The sequence below is a fragment of the Dama dama genome, chromosome 31 (genome assembly GCF_033118175.1).
Source record: "Dama dama isolate Ldn47 chromosome 31, ASM3311817v1, whole genome shotgun sequence".
In the NCBI taxonomy this organism is placed as follows: domain Eukaryota; kingdom Metazoa; phylum Chordata; class Mammalia; order Artiodactyla; family Cervidae; genus Dama; species Dama dama.
The window spans coordinates 58,819,181-58,837,843 of NC_083711.1; the positions used below are offsets into that span (position 1 = coordinate 58,819,181).

The following is an 18,663-nucleotide window of genomic DNA, read 5'->3' on the forward strand; positions in this document are numbered from 1 at the left end:
TCTCACAGTGATCTCTCTCAGTTTAAGGTTTAATGTGTTCTTATTCTGCTCCTTCCTTCCATTAACAGCTGAAAAATAAGGGGGGAAAGTCATCGAAATTAGCATTCCAGGTAACGCTGAAAGAACACTGCTTGTTTTCTTTGGGCAGCTTTCAAACATGAAGTTTTATGTTTGAGTTTTTTTTTAATTGTACATTTAAGGAAGCCCAGAAAAGGTGACATTTCAAAAGTAAATCTTGGGATATTCCTTCAAGAATATGGGTGGGGTGAGGGGGCATTTCACTGACTAGAACTCCTAGGAGACAGTCATTCCCAACATGTACAGCACTTACACTGAAGTGCTCTCTAAGGATCAGAGGCTGAATGATAAATAGTGTAGGCTTTCTTTTTAATAACCAAGTCTTCCTTGGGGCTCAGCTGGTAAAGAATCCGCCTGCAATGCAGGACACCTGGGTTCGACCCCTGGGTTGGGAAGATCCCCTGGAGAAGGGAAAGGCTGCCCACTCCAGACTTCAGGCCTGGGGAATTCCATGGGCTGTGTAGTCCACGGGGTAGCAAAGAGTCGGACACGTCTGAGCGACTTTCACTTTCTCTTGTCACTCACTCCTTCAGGAAACAAACACAACTTTTGGTATTTTTGCACAGCTCAAAAGGCTGAAACGCAGGTTTAAACGAATGTCAGTAATAGGCTAGAAGAGGAAGTTTAATAAAACGTCAAAAGGGGGCGCTATGCAGCAAGGTTAAGCGTACCGAAAATCGGTCGCTTCGCTGCCGTGTAGTTACCTTGGAGATGAGGAGGTGGGGCCATTCGGTGATTAAGTGTCAGCTGACCTGGAGCCTTCTGTCTGCTTTTGGCAGAAGTTGTGTTTCCTTTTCCCGTAAGCCCTCCGGAGTCACTGGGGAGCTGCCTGGCCTGACACCCTCCAGGGTCCCACCATCAAGGTCTAGTTGTTTTTCTCCATTTGCCTATTTGCCAGGGTGTTCCTGCGGTTATCGATGTCCGAAGTTCTCATTATTACAGAGACCCTATGGTTTACACCGTGGGAAAGGACCATTTGAGAGTGTAGGGAATATTGAAGAAAGCACAGAAATGGGTTTCTGTGCCCACAAGCCTCTGGGCTCAAGGGTCTTATTCCAAACTGGGATTTCCAAATAGGGCCGCCACATGAACTGTTCCCAGAAGGCTCCCGGACTTTTCATTCCGTCTACGAAAAGGGGGTCGCACCACCAACCTACCACCAACCCTGCCTGACTTTTGGGGATACTGTGAAGAGTAAATGGGACAAAGAATTTGGAAGAAGGTTCCAAACAACAGGCAATGCAAATGTGAAGTATCATTATTTGCATTTCTGCAAAATGGGAATAAGTAGTGTGTGCCTGAATCTTAGTTAGGTACTGGTTGAAATACAAGCCATCCTTGATCCTGTCATCAGATATGATATGGTGCTCTTTCCCCAGCCTCTCTATCTCTCACGTTGCTGCTGCCTATAAATGTTACATACTGCCTGCGTTATTGTCACTGTGCGTGTGCATGTGTGTGTGCGTGAGGGAAAGAAGGAGGGCAACGGGTGGCCGCGTTTAACCTCCGTGCTGACTGTGTGAAACGCCAGCGGGAGGAAGACCTGTCCGATCCAAGCCCCGACTCGTGCGAGCGTGCCTGTTCCCCCGCCCGCAGCCCGCGGCGGCGCGGGGCGCAGGAAGGCGGGAGGAGCCGAAGGTGGGGGTCGGGGCGGGCGGCGGAGGGGTGGGCGCCGCTCGGAGGGGCCGCCCGTGAGGGCGCGGGCCAATCGGAGCGCCCTCTGCCAGCGGCCAATCACAAGCCGCCTTGCCCGGCAAATCCGCCCGGCAGTGCCGGGCGGGGCCGCCGGTTACACTTCTGAGCGCCTGCTGGAAGCCTCGGGGCCGGGGGGACCTGTGCGGAGGAGCCGGGGAGGGCGATCGGGCAGGTCCGGCTTACGGGCCAGCCCAGGGACACGCATGAAAGCGTGAATCACGCTGAGGGTGGTGCGCCCGGGCGCTCTCGAGCGGACAGAGCCCCCGGCGTGTCGGTGTGTCGTGTGGGCCCCTGCCGTGTGAGTGGCTCCCGGCGTGGCTGCTGGAGCAGGACGTAGGACGTTCAGTTTCTGTCCGATTTATTTCGAGGGGCCTCCGTTTCCCCGGTCCCGAGCGGGAACGTAAGAAGTTTAAGGAAGCTGGGTCTGAGCAGATTAAGGGAACAGCGGCTGGATCGGAGAGGGTGGGGACTGCGGGGGCTGGGGAGCCTCGTCCTTGCCCCGCGTCTTCCCGGGGCACGAAGGCCTTTGGGCAAGACTGGCGTGACAGAGGTGGCCCGGAAATGCTGGAGAACCTGGGCGATGATGATCGCTGAATGAGTGGCCCTGGGCTGAGCTTGAACCGCTGACTGACAGAAAGAGATGCTAGCGTTTAGGAAGGTAAGAAGGAAACTCAGAATGGGGACCATCTGCTCCCCCAACCCCAGCGGGACAAAGACACCGGAGGTCTGCAATGCCGACTGGATGGCCTCCCTCCCGCCTCGCCTCCACCACGTCCCGCTTTCCTATCTGGCGATTCCAGGTATTCCTCTGTTCCTACTCCCACCCACTCTGCTTCTGCCATTTCAGTGTGGTTAATGGGGTTGGGCTCCCTTTCTGTTGTGCTGAGAAAATAATGGTCACTGACCTTAACTAAACCTCTTTTTATTTCCAACTAAAAGCTTAACAGTGAAGCAGCTGCTGTAAAGAGATTTAAGTGCGCTGCATCACTGGCGAAAAGGGGATTGAGAACGGAAGCCCCATTTCTGGTTTGTTTGTCTGTTTGGGTCTTTTGTTTTGCTCTTGAATAGACTTAGAATAAGAACATTACCTTCTTAATGTTGGGGCCAGGGTATGTGAGGGATGTGTTTTCTTGTATCACTCAAAATAAAAAGGAGAGATCGAGGTAATGAATAAAAAGTCATGAACAATTTTAGATCTGGCTCAAAATTCACACTGTAAAGTGTTTTCTGTCTCATTTATCTGACCTTGCATAGTGGAGAAACAAGAAACAGATCAGTATTTCAGAAGAGGTTCAGAACTAGGACTGGGTATCCAAGCACATATTATTGTTGTTGGAAAAGCCAGAAATAGAGAACACAGGTGCTTGTCACAGCCAGTCGCTAGGTGTGATGAAGAAGTGGTGTCTGAAGCTTTGTCTACACACACACAGGTGTCCGCCTGGCTGATCTAGAACCGAAGGCTTGGAACCCACTTCTGCACCAGCCGCTCTCCCTGCTGGGGGCTGTGTACTGTGACAACACGCTCGTTAGGTGTGTCCTTTTCCTTCCATCCAAAAGCTGATTAAAGCTGGGTTTCCAGGGAAGGAGGTTGACTACAGTGATCCTCGTATTGGATGCTGGGCAAGGTCTAGATTCTGATACTTGGAAAGCACTGCCAGGAGCAGGGGAATGGACCACTGCCAATCCTTTCTCTCCCCTGGAGACATAACAACTGCCTTCACCCCTAGACTACCAGGCAAACTCCCAAACATCCCTGGGAGCAGTCTGCCTTTTGGTGGCAGACAGGATGACCTCATGCAACCCCAGGTCTTTGCTTTCTATGCGTGAGGAAGAGTTGTGCCGGCTTCAGGTGCAGCCTTTCCCGAGTCGCCTCTTCTTTTGGAGGTCTTCCAGGTTCATTGTCCTCATAGGCTCTTGTTGCTTTTGAGCAAGGAGAGGGTTGCTAAATCCCTTTATAGTTTTGATCACTTGTGTTTTATCAGCCACTGACTACGGCTCTCTGGGAAATACCAGACGGTGGTGCCTCAGAACAGGTCTTTTCCTTATATAATTGATGCCTGTGGAGTCATTGCTGAAATGATGCACAGGCCTCTTTTAACATGAGTCATTTGTCATTAGGCTTTTTGACGGAATTGTTTTGTCAGGTGGTATGGCCAATAGAATGTGTTTGCAAACAGAATGGCATCTTAGGCAGGCACAAAATGACTCTGTCGTTCGGGGCATGTCCGGGTAGGCTCAGACTTCCTCCTTCCTGCTGTACTTTGGACAGTTCAGACCACAGCAGCAACTCTGCCCATGATGTGGCTGTGTACTCTGACCCCATGACTCCAGAAAGGAGCTGGGCATTTGTTCTGTAATCTCTAGGGTTTCTCCCAGTTACTAGAATTGCCAGAGTTAGCAAATAGTGGGGCCTGCTGCTGTAACTGGAAATTCTGTGGTTATCCACCAAGGGGACACAGAGATTTGTTCAGCCACTGCTTTGTGAAGTCCTGTCCTTCTAAGCAAAAAAAAAAAAAAAAAAAGTGCCCTTGACTGCTCAAAAGATATTGAACTCATTGCTGTGAATGCCCTTTTCCCAGCAGCGGATGGGACTTGAGTGTATGTAAAGATATAAAGCTCGGAAGATGAAAACCACATATTAAATTCTAGCCATTTGTGAACCCTTTCCCCCTCCTCCCCGGCCCCTGCACCCCTTCCTCGACACTAGTTCTCCTTTCTCTACCTTGAGCTTCATATTCCCCAGCTAAGGACTAGCAGTCTAGTTCTGCCAGGCCTTGCTGAGAGATTCTGAAACACAGACAGCCATTCGGGGAGTGGAGGCCACCATCTTCCCCCTTGTTTCTCTTTTCCTTTCCCCTCCTCATCACCTTCATCATAATAGTTATTATTCACTGAGCACACCCACATAGCACCTTCTGGCATGTACTACCTCAAGCCCTTACACCTCCAGGTGGGTAGTAACCTCATTTTAGAGATAAGACAATTATTGTCCAGATAGATTAAGTAATTTTCTCAAGATCACTCAGTAACAAACAGCAGAAGTAATATTTAAGCTCCTATGTAATTGGCTCCAAAACCCATGAACTCTCCCTGTGCCCCTAAGGAGGCCCTGGGAAGTTCAGAGCAGCTAGAGGGAGGGAAGGCGGAGAGTTCTGTAACTGAAAACTAGTTTTCAGACTGTCCTGTGCAACAGATGAAGGAACTTTTAAAACTGGGTGATTTTTTTATCTGACCAATTATATATCACTGTCTAGCTAGATATATACATAGATATGTATACATATTATATATATATTATCTATTATATATATATATATATATATCAGTTTAGTCGCTCAGTCATGTCCGACTCTTTGCAACCCCATAAACTTCAGCACTCCAGGCTTGCCTATCCATCACCAACTCCTGGAGTTTACTCAAACTCATGTCCATTGAGTCGGTGATGCCATCCAACCATCTCATCTTCTGTCTTCCCCTTCTCCTCCTGACTTCAATCTTTCCCAGCATCAGGGGCTTTTCCAATGAGTCAGTTCTTCACATCAGGTGGCCAAAGTATTGGAGTTTCAGCTTCAACATCTGTCTTTCCAATTAATATTCAGGACTGATTTCCTTTAGGATTGACCGGTTGGATCTCTTTGTAATCCAAGGGACTCTCAGGAGTCTTCTCCAACACCACAGTTCAAAAGCATCAATTCTTCGGTGCTCAGCTTTCTTTATAGTCCAACTCACAACCATTCATGACTACTGGAAAAACCATAGCTTTGACTAGACAGACTTTTTTTGGTGAAGTAATGTCTCTGCTTTTTAATATGCTGTCTAGGTTACACACAAATGTATGTGTACATTGTTGTTTAGTCGCTATGTCATGTCTGACTCTTTGCAACCCCGTGGACTATAGCCTGCCAGGCTCCTCCATCCATGGGATTTTCCAAGCAAGAATACTGGAATGGGTTGCCATTTCCTTCTCCAGGAGATCTTCCCAACCCGGGAATCGAATCCGTGCCTCCTGCATCAGCAGGCAGATTCCACAGAGCCACGTGGAAAGCCCAATTTACATCCCTGTCCAGAAACAGAAGCCAGTAAGATATCCCCACTTGGAAATGGAACCCAGTAAGTTTTAAATTCAAATGTAGTGCTTAGACTTATTCTGTATGTGCCAACCCAGGGTGTCTTTACCGTGGGTCAGCTCTATCAGGGTGGGAGTGGGGCAGCAGTGACATGGGAAAGGGCAGGGAAAGGCAGGGGTTCTGACCTCAATGGAAGAACTGGGATGCAGTTCACTGTGCCAGATTTGAGTGCATCTGTTGCATTTGCCTAGATCATGATGGGAAAGAGCAAGCATGAACGTGCACCTCTCAGCAAAGCCTTGATGTGTTATTTCGTGCCCACAACTGTTAAGAACACCTGTTAATGACCAGTTTCACCCAGACATATTGACCTATCTTGGAGAAGAACCTCAGAACAGTTCTCCCTGCCCACTGCATAGAATAATTTGAGACCTTAAGGGTGAAAAATCTGGAAAAGTCAGATTTTTTAATTAAAGCTTTAAACTCTACAAACAATTTTGTTCATGTTAGTGAAAGCATGATTTTTTTCTATGGACTGATAGGAAAATTTTTCTCTATAATGTGTGTGGTTTCCAATGAATTCTTCTCTATATATTTTAGTGCTATTTCTTTTTTTAAAAAAACATATTTTCTCTCTTTTTAAAAATAATCTATTTGGTCTATTGGAAAGCGCGTTGAACATAAGGGTCTAGAAATTTGATGTTGTTGATTCTGGAGGTTTGATACTGTGGAAGCATCTGGATTTCTTAGGGCTTAGTTTCCTCATTTGTAATTAAAATGAAATGTAGAAAAGTGAAAGTGAAAACCCTTCAGCCATGTCCAACTCTTTGCAATCCCATGGACTGTAGCCTGCCAGGCTCCTCTGTCCATGGAATTCTCCAGGTAAGAATACTGGAGTGGGTAGCCACTCCCTTCTCCAGGGGATCTTCCTGACCCGGGGACTGAGCCTGAGTCTCCTGCCTTGCAGGCAGGTTCTGTATCGTCTGAGCCACCAGGGTAGTGTCCTTTCCAAATGAAAAATTCTTTGATTAGTTTGAAGGTTTTTTGTTTCTTTTTTTGCCTATTCACCTACAAACACAGAAAAATGACTAGGTCATTTTTGTCTGAAGGTTATAACTTTTTTATGCCTTGCAGAACAAGAAATTATTTTTGGCATGTGCAGACAAGGACTCACAATTGCTAGAATGAAGCAAAGTCTTCTCACTTTAGCATCCTAAAACAGACTATCAGTCAGTCAGTTTAGTCGCTCAGTCATGTCCGACTGTTTGTGACCCCATGAATCGCAGCATGCCAGGCCTTCCTGTCCATCACCAACTCCCGGAGTTTACTCAAATTCATGTCCATCGAGTCGGTGATGCCATCCAGCCATCTCATCCTCTGTCGTCCCCTTCTCCTCCTGCCCCAAATCCCTCCTAGCATCAGGGTCTTTTCCAGTGAGTCAACTCTTCACATCAGGTGACCAAAGTATTGGAGTTTCAGCTTCAACATCAGTCCTTCCAATGAATACCCAGAACTGATCTCCTTTAGGATGGACTAGTTGGATCTCCCTGCAGTCCAAGGGACTTTCAAGAGTCTTTTCCAACACCACAGTTCAAAAGCATCAATTTTTCGGTGCTCAGCTTTCTTTATGGTCCAACTCTCACAACCATACATGACTACTGGAGAAACCATAGCCTTGACCAGACGGACCTTTGTTGGCAAAGTAATGTCTCTGCTTTTTAATATGCTGTCTAGGTTGGTCATAACTTTCCTTCCAAGGAGTAAGCGTCTTTTAATTTCATGGCTGCAATCACCATCTGCAGTGATTTTGGAGCCCCAAAAAATAAAGTCAGCCACTGTTTCCACTGTTTCCCCATCTATTTCCCATGAAGTGATGGAATGAGATGCCATGATCTTAGTTTTCTGAATGTTGAGCTTTAAGAAGTAGAGTAGTTCAAATTGTACATACTCTGAGTACATTTAAAGAAACCTCATGCTCAGGCCTGTGGGAGAATCAGGCATCAAACCTACTGTCAAACAAGCTTACAACTTAGAGATATTTACACATACACACAGACACACAAACACACACACACACGTGTATTCACCATATACAATTTTAAAAAACTAATTGGGTTAAATATTAAAACAGAGATGTAAATAGTGTTACAGATGCACATAGAGTGGAAGGATTATTTTCAGCTTTTAAGAGTAGCAACTCGGTCTTCCCTGGTGGCTCAGATGATAAAGAGTCTGCCTGCAGTGTGGGAGACAGGGGTTCGATCCCTGGGTCAGGAAGATCTCCTGGAGAAGGGAATGGCAGCCCACTCCAGTGTTCTTGCCTGGAAAATCCCATGGACGGAGGAGACTGGTGGGCTATAATCCACAGAGTCGCAAAGAGTTGGACATGCCTGAGCACATAGAATGAAGAGGTTAATTTCAGCTTTTAAGAATAGAAACTACTTTAAAAAAAAATAATAATAACATTTGACTTGGAATTTGAAGAATGGTCAGGATTTCAAGAAATATGGCCTGGTCAGGATTTCAAGAAATATGATCAGGGTTGGGAAGGAAGCTTTCCACTTGAAATAAAAGAGTTAAGCTTAGGAGTGGAGGTGTGTTTGGGAAAAGGCTGGATGACTGCCTCTGCTGCCCCTCAGGAAGGCTTCGTTAACATCTGTATCGTTGCACTTCTCCACCCGTCTTCTTCCGCATTATCTGGGTACAATCTGTACCCAGAGAATATGGCTTGTTGCCCTTAACAATCCTAAGTCCTAGCACAGGACAGCGGCTCCATCACTGATAACGCTGAGTCAGTCGTCAGCGCATGGAACAGGACAGTAACAATACTGGAGAAGTGGCTTGCAGCCCCCATCATGTTCAACTGTGATCAGAGCTAAACCGAATAGGCAGGTTAGGTTCCCCTTCTGTGAATGCCGTATGGAACACTCTGAATGTTTTCCAATCGGTTTCGTGTTATCTTTGCATAACATTACTGTAGCTCCAGATAAGGCTCATCACTGAGCCCCATCGGACACGGAGATTCCGAGTCAGAGTCAGACGGTCAGCAGGATCAGAAGCAGGTCTCTGGTGTCACCGCTGCCCTGGGAACAGTCCTTCATCCCGCATCCTTTCTGTCTTTCCTCTTCTCTGGTCAGGTGTGAGCGGCTTGTGTTTCCCCTGTGGCTGCAGCCTCAGCCTGCTGCCCTTTCTTCTTCACTCTTCCCCTTCCTTCCACCGACCCGCCTGTGTCCCAGCCTGTGTCCCTCTCCAGCACCAGCCCTCGTGCAGACCTCACTGCTCTCAATTCCCAGAGCGTTCTCTGCGCTCATCTGGCTCATCTGTGCCGCCCTCTCCTCTTTCATCCTTCTGGAATCCTGTCCTTTTCCTATGCAGTCCTGTCCGCCTTTGACTACTGACGGTTCCTATAGCTCTTCTCCTGTGGCCCCACACTCACTTCCCACATGTGTGCAGGGAGACGGAATCCCTGTGAGAGCAGGACGGAGGGAATCACTACTCCAGTCCTGCATCTGGAAGTTGGGTCAGGTCTGGTGCATCTCACCAGGATGGGGACCCTAAAGGGCGCAAAATCCACTGTGGACCAGAAGGGTATGTTGGCGCCACTCCGGGGATATCACAAACCCTGAGCTGGCCCTCAAGCAACTCATTCGCCTACAGAGGCTGTGGAATCTGAGGCTGTGGAAAACCAAGGACCAAGCCGAATCTACCAGGGCTGACCCAATCAAGGAAAAAAAAAAAAAATCACACGCAACCAAAATCGTATCTTAAGTGGGAGGACATTTTTGTTGCTGTTGTGTTTCATTTTCTTCTTCCAGGTGGTGATGGTGAGGAATAAAAAGAGGCTGTGATTTAGTGTTTGTATTAGTAGGTTTCTCTTCTAAGAAGGTTTTTCACTTCCTGAGATCCTTTCCCTGCCCCAGTCACACGAAAGCCACAAGAAATTCAGGAATCCCGTGTATCTGTAAGAAGTGGAATCATGGGTTGGTCTGGAGTCTGAATGCTAAAGCCACACTGTCTGGATTTGAATCCCAGCTCTGCCCCTCATGGCTCTGTGACCTTGCACAAGTTACTTTACTTCTTCATGTCTCAATGCTCACTATTATCTCTTCAAAACAGAGGTAATAGTGGCACTACCTCATCTGGTTAGTTTGAGAATTTAAATAAATTCATAGAGCATGCTAAGAACAGCATCTGTCACAAAATAATGCATCTTTTTAAAAAATTAGTCATGATAGTCATTTATTGAAAGCCTGTGTCGGGAATGGACAGCAAAAAAGAGTTGTAAAATGCTGTCTGTTCCTTCAGGTAATCTGCAATCTCGTTAAGGGGCTGACCTTCCGATTAAGCCATGTGGCTGCATGTTCTCTGTCTGACCATACCAGGGTAACTTGAATGGTCCTCCCTTCAAGGGGACTTGGAGTTAAGGGAAGGCTACCTGGTGGGTAGCCCAGATTGTGAGTACCAAAAGAGTCTTAAATGCAGTCTGTGGGGAACTGATCAAGAGAGCCAGAAATCCTATTCAGCTACTTTATCCCCCTGTCCCAAACTTTGTCATCTCCAGCCGTCCAAAGCCTTTGGGAAAATTTGACTCTCTGTGACAGGACCATGTTGCAGAATGCTCTCCTCGTGGCCCCAGAACTTATACTCCTAACCCAGTCATTTTATCACCAGATAAAGAGTAGGAATATTGCAAAATACTTTCCTTTAAACAAATCTTTTCAACACCTTCCCCAGCAGTGGAAAGCCTCCTGATCCCTCCAAACACATGCATCATCCACATATGCAAATGCACACATCCTGCCCACCCCCAAACCCATACACAGCCGTGCCCTCAGCCTCACCCCCAGGAGAGCCTGCCATCGTCTCCCCTTTCTAAAAATCCTGCAGGACTTGCCCACTGACGTTTCAGATCCCACGAGCCTGCTGCCGTCACCTGCATGCTGCTGTTTCAGACCGCTTCTGAGGCGGGGGAGACACGTGCTCTGACCTGCTCTCTGCTGCTTGTGACAGGCTGGCTCCACAACTCTCCCTGACACAGGCACACTAGAGGGAATGGTCGTGAAGCGCTCTAGCTCCTGTAACTTCGCCTCGAGAAAAGCACAAACCACTTTGTAAATGCTGACTAACCCTAATTAGAGTTTCATACCAGGCCTGCAGAGGAGGGATTATTTATAGAAATGGTAATAGGTGGGTGTATTTGTGTGTGTGAAAAGAATTTGAACACACGTCAAGAACCAAATTTAGGTGGAGGAGACCTGTGACTAAATCTGTCTGAGTATTTACACACACGTGATGAGTAGGAGTCCTTCCACCTTCTCACATCTACAGAAATGTGGGAGTTAGGTTGCTGAATGCCAGTGAGGCTCAAACAGTCCCTGGGAGGATGGCATTTGTAGATCTCTGGGTAGTTCCCAAGTCACGTGGGTTGGCCACAGAGACCTATACCACTCTCAGGGGATGTCTAGCTCGTGTTATCTATGAGACATCGGCAGTCTTTTTTGGATTCCTTGGCTACTAAGCAGTTGACATTTTCTAAGAAAATAACAGGGTTTTGAAAAGTAATTTCTGGTTATTCTAGAACTATTGGCTGGAGGCCATTATATCTTCTCAGAGAATATTCTATCACTATTATTTTTTTCCTCTGTACAGACCTAACAAAAATCTAAGTAAAGAAAAAAAAATACAGGAAGCAGTTGTACCTCATAATGCAAATGTCTTGGAGCTTGGAGGTGTAAGCAGTGATGGTGAGAATGGGCCGTCCTAGACTCTGGCGGACTGAAGGCTTATATACTGAAAGCAATATGCTAAAGTACTGAAGCCAGACAAAAAACACACGCTGAGCAGATAAAGGTGAAAGCAGATGGCAGCATCTGTCCATCCACTCCTCCCTCCCTGTTCTCTCTCTCCCTCCTCCCCTCCCTCCCTCTCTCCTTCCTCCCTGGTTTGAGTTTAGGAGATTGCCCCGGCAGGAGGTGTCTGCATAGACCACCATAGGAATAACATGAGCACATCATGTCAGTTTAGCTAAAAAAAATTACTGGTGTTTGTTTTGCTTCTCCTTCTCCTTTTTCTTCTCATTACCTGTATTTTTAAAAAGTTTTTCATTTAAAAGGAAAGTATTCAAAGGATATTAAGTGGCCCTTTTGTGTCAGGTACTGTGTTAAATTAGGTGATAGAGAGATAAATAAGATTATTCTCTCTGCTCCTAATGAAGTTCTGATCATAAAAGTAGAAAGCCAAAGTTCAAACATTATGGATAAAAATACACAGGACACAAAAACACTCAGAAAACTGACATATATTCCATTATTGGTAGGAGGAGGAAAACTTGGTAGATTGGACTTCCAAGAGGAGATCACCCTGGGTTGATATAAAGAGCATAAACAGCAACGAGTGTGTATCCAGTTGTTACAGGTAGAGAGGAGAGTGAGACAGTGCTGGGGTACCAAGGACTGGGAGATCACGTTTCCTTGAGGAAACCCAAGCATCGATTTCATTTAAACAAAGTAATGGAGATAAGCCCAGGAAAGTAGGCTAATGAGCCTATGTGTCATGCCAAGATGAAACATTAAATGTTATCCCAAAGGCAAAAAAGCAGCTAGTTAAAGACTTGATCAGGAATGGATTTAAAGCCCTAAAATAACTGCATAGGGTGAAGAGAAACAAAATGGCCCGTCAGTTATTAGGGCTGTTGAGGGGTAGTATGAGAAATTCATTATTTCTTTCAATCTACTTAGTACATATGTGTTGATTATCTTGCATATGCCAGATCCTCTCCCGGGCACTGGTGATTCAGTGATGATCAACACGGACATGGCTCCTGCCCTCAGAGAACTTACAATCTAGTTGGAGAAATGGGCATTTAATCAAACGGTTATAATACAACATGCTACGTAAGATGATGGGGGAGGTAAAGGTTGCTGTTGATAGAAGCACACAGCAGGGATATCTCATGTCCCTGGGAAACAGGGACACCCCCAGAAGGAAGTGATGAATACACTGTAATCTGAAGAACACGTCAGGACCAGCCCGCAGGATAAGAGGAATAAGGCTAGGAGTATCCTAGGAGATAAGGGTGAAGACCTTGAAGAGAGAAAATGGCCCATTTAACAAAACCAGATAGTTCACTGTAGTTTACTGTAGGCAGACGAGGGAGCCAGGAGCAAAGTGACAGATACCGAGAAGTCTTGGAAGCCACGTTAAGATGATTTGACTGTACAGTCACTCAGTCCTGTCCGGCTTTGTGACCCCAAGGACTGTAGCCCACCAGGCTCCTCTGTCCATGGAATTCCCCAGACAAGAATACTGGGATGGGTAGCCATTCCCTTCTCTAGGGGATCTTTCCAACCCAGGGATTGAACCTGGGTCTTCTGCATTGCACCAGATTCTTCACCGTCTCGACCACCAGGGAAACCCTTAAAGTGATTTAGCTCTACCTTATAAGGCGCAGGAAGAGTGTTAAGCAGATGCATGACAGAGAAGCTTTGTGTTTTGGAAAGATCACTCTGGCTGCAGTCCACAAAAAGTATTTGAGTTGGGAAGTATGGGAATCAAGGGGACAACTTAGACTGTTGATGAGCTCGTCCAAGTGGGAGATGATATTGACCTGAGGAGGATAGTGATAAAAGAGAATGTGGATAAAAAAGGATGTGGATAAAAGAGAAAGGACAGATGTGGGAGATGTGTAGAAGGAAGTGTCAGCAGGTCTTGGCAAGTCATTGGAGGGTCAAAGAGAATGTACAACTGTTTGGGGTAACTGGGAGGAGGGAGATGGTATTCCCAGAAATAGGGATACACAAGTTTTAGGGTTTTAGGGGTGATGGAGAGAAACAGATATGTTTAGTTTGAGCATGCTGGGTTTGAAGTACCCATAGAATATTTCAGAATTGGGAGAAGAGATAGATGGCATCCAGTGGAAATTATTTCCAGAGCTAAATCTTACAATTTGCCCAACCTCCTACGCTCACTCACATCTGTTGTTATATTCAGTGTAAGATGATTTGAGTTTGAAATTAGTGTCTTCATTATATTTATATATATGTGTGTGTATACATATTTAGATTTCAACTAAAACTTTACTTCTTTCAAGAAAGCTATCATGAACTTCTAGTCATAGATAAGTGATGCTCCCACCCTCCCGAGCGTGTTCGCTGTTCTGCTCATTCTGTAGGAATCCTGTCATTTCTTGTTTCGTTCCTTCCCTACCGTGGAGGCAGCTTGCAGTGGGGGAGGGGAGGGGAGCTATGTGCACCACGCCACAAGCCATCTATGAAGTGGAAACTTTTTATTAATAGTTACATTACCACATTATCAAATACCATTTATTTTACACAGTGACTTCTAGGGTTACACCAGGAGTCTTAGTAAAAGCGGGAGAATTTTGCAGTTGAGTATTTAATCTAATTTTTCTCCTACTCTGAACATTTTCCTGTTCTCCCTAAACCTTCGTATTATTTTTTCTTTTGTGTTGAAAGGAAAAGTTACTAAAGTATGATTATCTCAGAGCTGAGAAGCCTCATCAGAGGGTGACCAAGTGCCCTTTGTGAGGTGTTATTTCACCAAAAATTATGCCATCTGTTCAAAGACAGATCAGGGTTGTAATTAGCAAAATAGAGGAAGACTTTGTTATCAATGAGTTACCTCTACAGTATCTTATTTGTGTATTAGTGTCTAGTGGACCTTTAAGGAAGAGAAAGTCTTTCAAAGAAAGATAATTACCCACCTATATAAAATGCCTCCCATACATGGAATTGAAAAACACTTTGACTTGCATAAATCGTAGAATATTTGGAGACTGTCTCAGGCAATGAATTCCCTCGATCCCCTGCAGAGTTCTTAGGAGGCTTGGCTCCCCCTTGAGCCCCACAAGGACATCTCCAGGCCAGAAGTGGGACTGTCTGGACAGGCCTTTGAACCAGAGAAGCTTTACTTGCATTTGTTGTTATGTATAAATATTTCACTTGACAACATTCCAGGTCTGAAAGCACCATGAGAACCCCTGATTTATTTCAGTTTTCTCTGGCTCATCAAGCCGCTTGGGCTAGACCAGGAGCAGCTCTCTGGATTCCCAGACTGAGGTCTGTTCTCCGACAATGGCATGGCCTTTGGCTTCTCAGAACATGAAAAATATGTTGATCTACATCTTCTGCTTCCAAATGTTCTGCCTTGCTTCAAAACGCAGTTGCTTTTTTGCACTGTGAATAAATATGAATTAAATAGGCAACTGATTAAAAATTAAATTGGCTACATGGCTCTCTCAAATTTTGCTGAAAGCATAATGGTTATTTTTAATACTCTCCCACATGCCCCATCAAGTATGATGGATCAAGTTTATACCATTGGGTTGGTAAGCTTTAAAGATATTATTCATTGGTTTGGGAAACTGCTAAGCAGTCCCCTGATCATGAACCTTGGGTCTGTGTTGGCTCTATTTTGTACATCCTAAAGATGCCTCAGCCTTTCAGCCCTTATCAGAATGGAGTCAAGTTCTCTATAAATGTGGATTTCTTTTTCCCCCAAGGACCTAATTTAGGTGCATAAGACAGGAAGCCCCAAGGAGATGTTATTAAAAGATAATTTACATGAGCTTAAGTTGCAGGAAATCTACTCTCTGAGACTTTTTCTTTTAAATTTTGCAATACCATATTTTATTCTAGCCGTTCCTTTCATCATCCTTTCTGGTTTGTTTCCGTCCTCTGTATTTTCTAACACATCCCTCTTCGTTGACCCAGATAACTCAAGCTAGAAGGACAGATAGAGATAAGTGGAGCTGGGGACACTCAGGTGCTGGGGGAGGGAAGGTGCAGAGCGTGAACTCCACCTGTTTAAGGAAGATGGATGGACCAGAGAGAAGTTTGGGAAAGGATGAGGAGACCTCGGCTCGTCTGCCTTAAGCATACCTTTAAAGAACTATTCACTTAAACAGGCATGCTTGCACTTCTTCTGTGTACATGTACTCAATACCTACTATATGCCAGAAACTCACTAAGTATGGAGATATGGTCAGCTGTCCGTGACAGACGTGGAGATAGTTACCAGCAGTGTCCTAAGCAGCACAGGGCGAAGAGCAGTTAGATCTGTGTGGTTACGTCACGTGAGCTCACAGGCGAAGGACTGTGACCTGAGTCACACGCAGGTAATTAAAGTGGAAAGGCAAGGGACAAGGAGATTTTCCCCAAAGATTCTAAGGGTTTTTTTTTTAAACAAATATTTTGCTGTATTTAAAAACCATCAGGCTCAATTCTCTACATACTTTTGCAAATAAGTGTGTTCTTAGCTCAGGCCACAGACCTATTTTAATATGCACAATTGCAGATAAAATTTATTGCCATATTCATAAACATTAAATAAGCAAGTCATAATACAAGGTGCTTTCCTATAAAAGCTGCCATAAACATCTTTAGCATTTAAAGACATGTTCATTCTTATGTCTGTTCTCAATATTTTTTATCTAGTTGTCGTCCAGTCGCTAAGTCATATTGGACTCTGTGACCCCATGAGCTGCAGCAAACCAGGCTTTTCTGTCCATCACTATTTCCCTGAGTTTGCTCAAACTCATGTCCATTGAGTCAGTGATGCCATCCAACCATCTCATCCTCTGTTGTCCCCTTCTCCTCCTGTTTTCAATCTTTCCCAGCATCAGGGTCTTTTCCAATGAGTCAGTTCTTCACATCAGGTGGCCAAAGTATTGGAGCTTCAGCTTCAGCATCAGTCCTTTCAATGAGTATTCAGGGTTGATTTCCTTTAGGATGGACTGGTTTGATCTCCTTGCAAGCCCAGGGGACTCTCAAAAGTCTTCTCCAGCACCACAGTTTGAATCCATTCTTAGGCACTCAGCCATCTTTATGGCCCAAAGATGTGTGTATCTCACATCCATACATGACTACTGGAAAAACTATGCTTTGACTATATACACCTTTGTCAGCAAAGTGATGTCTCTGCTTTTTCATACACTAAGTTTGTTATAGCTATTCTTCCAAGGAGCAAGCATCTTTTAATTTCTTGGCTGCAGTGTTGTCCACATTGGTTTGGAGCACAAGAAAATGAAATATGACACTATTTATACATTTTCCCTATCTATTTGCCATGAAGTGATAGGACTTGATACCGTGATCTTAGTTTTCTGAATGTTGAGTTTTAAGCCAGCTTTTTCACTCTCCTCTTTCACCTTCATCAAGAGGCTCTTCACTTTCTGCTATTAAAATGGTATCATCTGCATATCTGAGGTTGTTGATATTTCTCCCAGCAATCTTGATTCCAGCCTAGCATTTCGAATGAAGTACTCTGCATATAAGATAAATAAGCAGGGTGACAATATAAGCCTTGACATACTCCTTTCCCAATAGGGAACCAGTCTGTTGTTCCTGGTAACGTAAGGTGGTCTGGTATTCCCATCTCTTTAAGAATTTTCCACAGTTTGTTGTGATCCACACCGTCAAAGGTCTTAGCATAGTCAATGAAGCAGAAGTAGATGTGGTTTTTTGGGATTCCCTTGCTTTATCTATGCTCCAGCACATGTTGGCAATTTGATTTCTGGCTCCTCTGCCTTTTCTAGATCCAGCTTGCATATCTGGAAGTTCTCTGTTCACTTACTGCTGAAGCCTGGCTTGAAGGATTTCGAGCATGACCTTGCTGGCACGTGAAATGAGTGCGTTTGTACGTAATTTGAACATTGTTTAGCACTGCCCTTCTTTCACTGGAATGGAAACTGACCTTTTCCAGTCCTGTGGCCACTGCTGAGTTTTCCAAATTTGCTGGCATAACGAGTGCAGCGTCATCTTTTAAGATTTGAAATAAGTCGGCTGGAATCCCATCACCTTCACTAGCGCTGTTCATGTCCATGCTTCCTAAGGCCCCCTTGACGTCACACTCCAGGATGTCTGGCTCTAAGTGAGTGACCACATCATCATGGTTAACTGGGCCATTAAGGAGTTTTTGGTATAGTTCTTCTGTGTATTCTTGCCACCTTTTCTTAATGCCTTCTGCCTCTGTTAGGTCAATACCGTTTCTGTCCTTTATTGTGCCCATTTTTGTATGAAATGTTCCCTTGGTATCTCCAATTTTCTTAAAGAGATCTCTAGTCTTTCCCATTCTATTGCTTTCCTCTATTTCTTCGCATTGATCACTGAGGAAGGCTTTCTTATCTCTTCTTGCTATTCTGTGGGACTCTGAATTCATTTGGGTATATCTTTCCTTTTCTCCTCTGTCTTTCGATTCTTTTCTTTCCTCAGCTATTTGTAAGGCCTCGTCAGACCATCACTTTGCCTTCTTGAATTTGTTTTTCTTGGGGATGATTTTGATCATCACCTCCTGTACAATGTTATATCTGTCCATAGTTCTTCAGACACTCTGTCTACCGGATCTCTTCCCTTGAATCTTTTTGTCACTTCCGCTGTATAATCATAAGGGATTCAATTTAGGTCATACCTGAATGGCCTAGTGGTTTTCCCTACTGTCTTCAATTTGAGCCTGAATTTCGCAATAAGGAGCTGATGATCTGAGCCACAGTCAGCTCCAGGTCTTGTTTTCTCTGACTTAGAGCCTCACAGTTTTATCTTACATCTATATTTAATTTTTATTCACATCAGAGGCAATATATAGAAGTAGTTCCAAGGGTGGTTTCTCTTTTAGTGGCCCTGGGATCAAATCCTAGATAATAGTTCAGTTCAGTTCAGTCACTCAGTCGTGTCCGACTCTTTGCGACCCCATGAACTGCAGCATGCCAGGTCTCCCTGTCCATCACCAACTCCCAGAGTACACCCAAACCCATGTCCATCGAGTCGGTGATGCCATCCAGCCATCTCATCCTCTGTTGTCCCCTTAT

At 45.1% G+C, this 18,663-nt stretch overlaps 1 protein-coding gene across 2 annotated transcripts in view; it reads left to right on the forward strand.

The window, feature by feature from the left end:
- Positions 1–1,857: 1,857 nt before the first annotated feature.
- The window catches only part of PLCXD2 (phosphatidylinositol specific phospholipase C X domain containing 2), a 56,310-nt gene continuing 39,504 nt past the window's right edge, over positions 1,858–18,663 (forward strand). The window contains exons 1-3 of one of the 2 annotated variants that reach the window (XM_061134224.1): positions 1,858–2,573; positions 3,204–3,303; positions 5,744–5,883. In XM_061134224.1, the coding sequence (XP_060990207.1) occupies positions 2,414–2,573; positions 3,204–3,303; positions 5,744–5,883 (400 nt within the window). In that variant the 5' untranslated portion in view covers positions 1,858–2,413. The remainder of the gene's footprint in view (positions 2,574–3,203; positions 3,304–5,743; positions 5,884–18,663) is intronic. The other variant, XM_061134225.1, reaches the window with a different exon arrangement.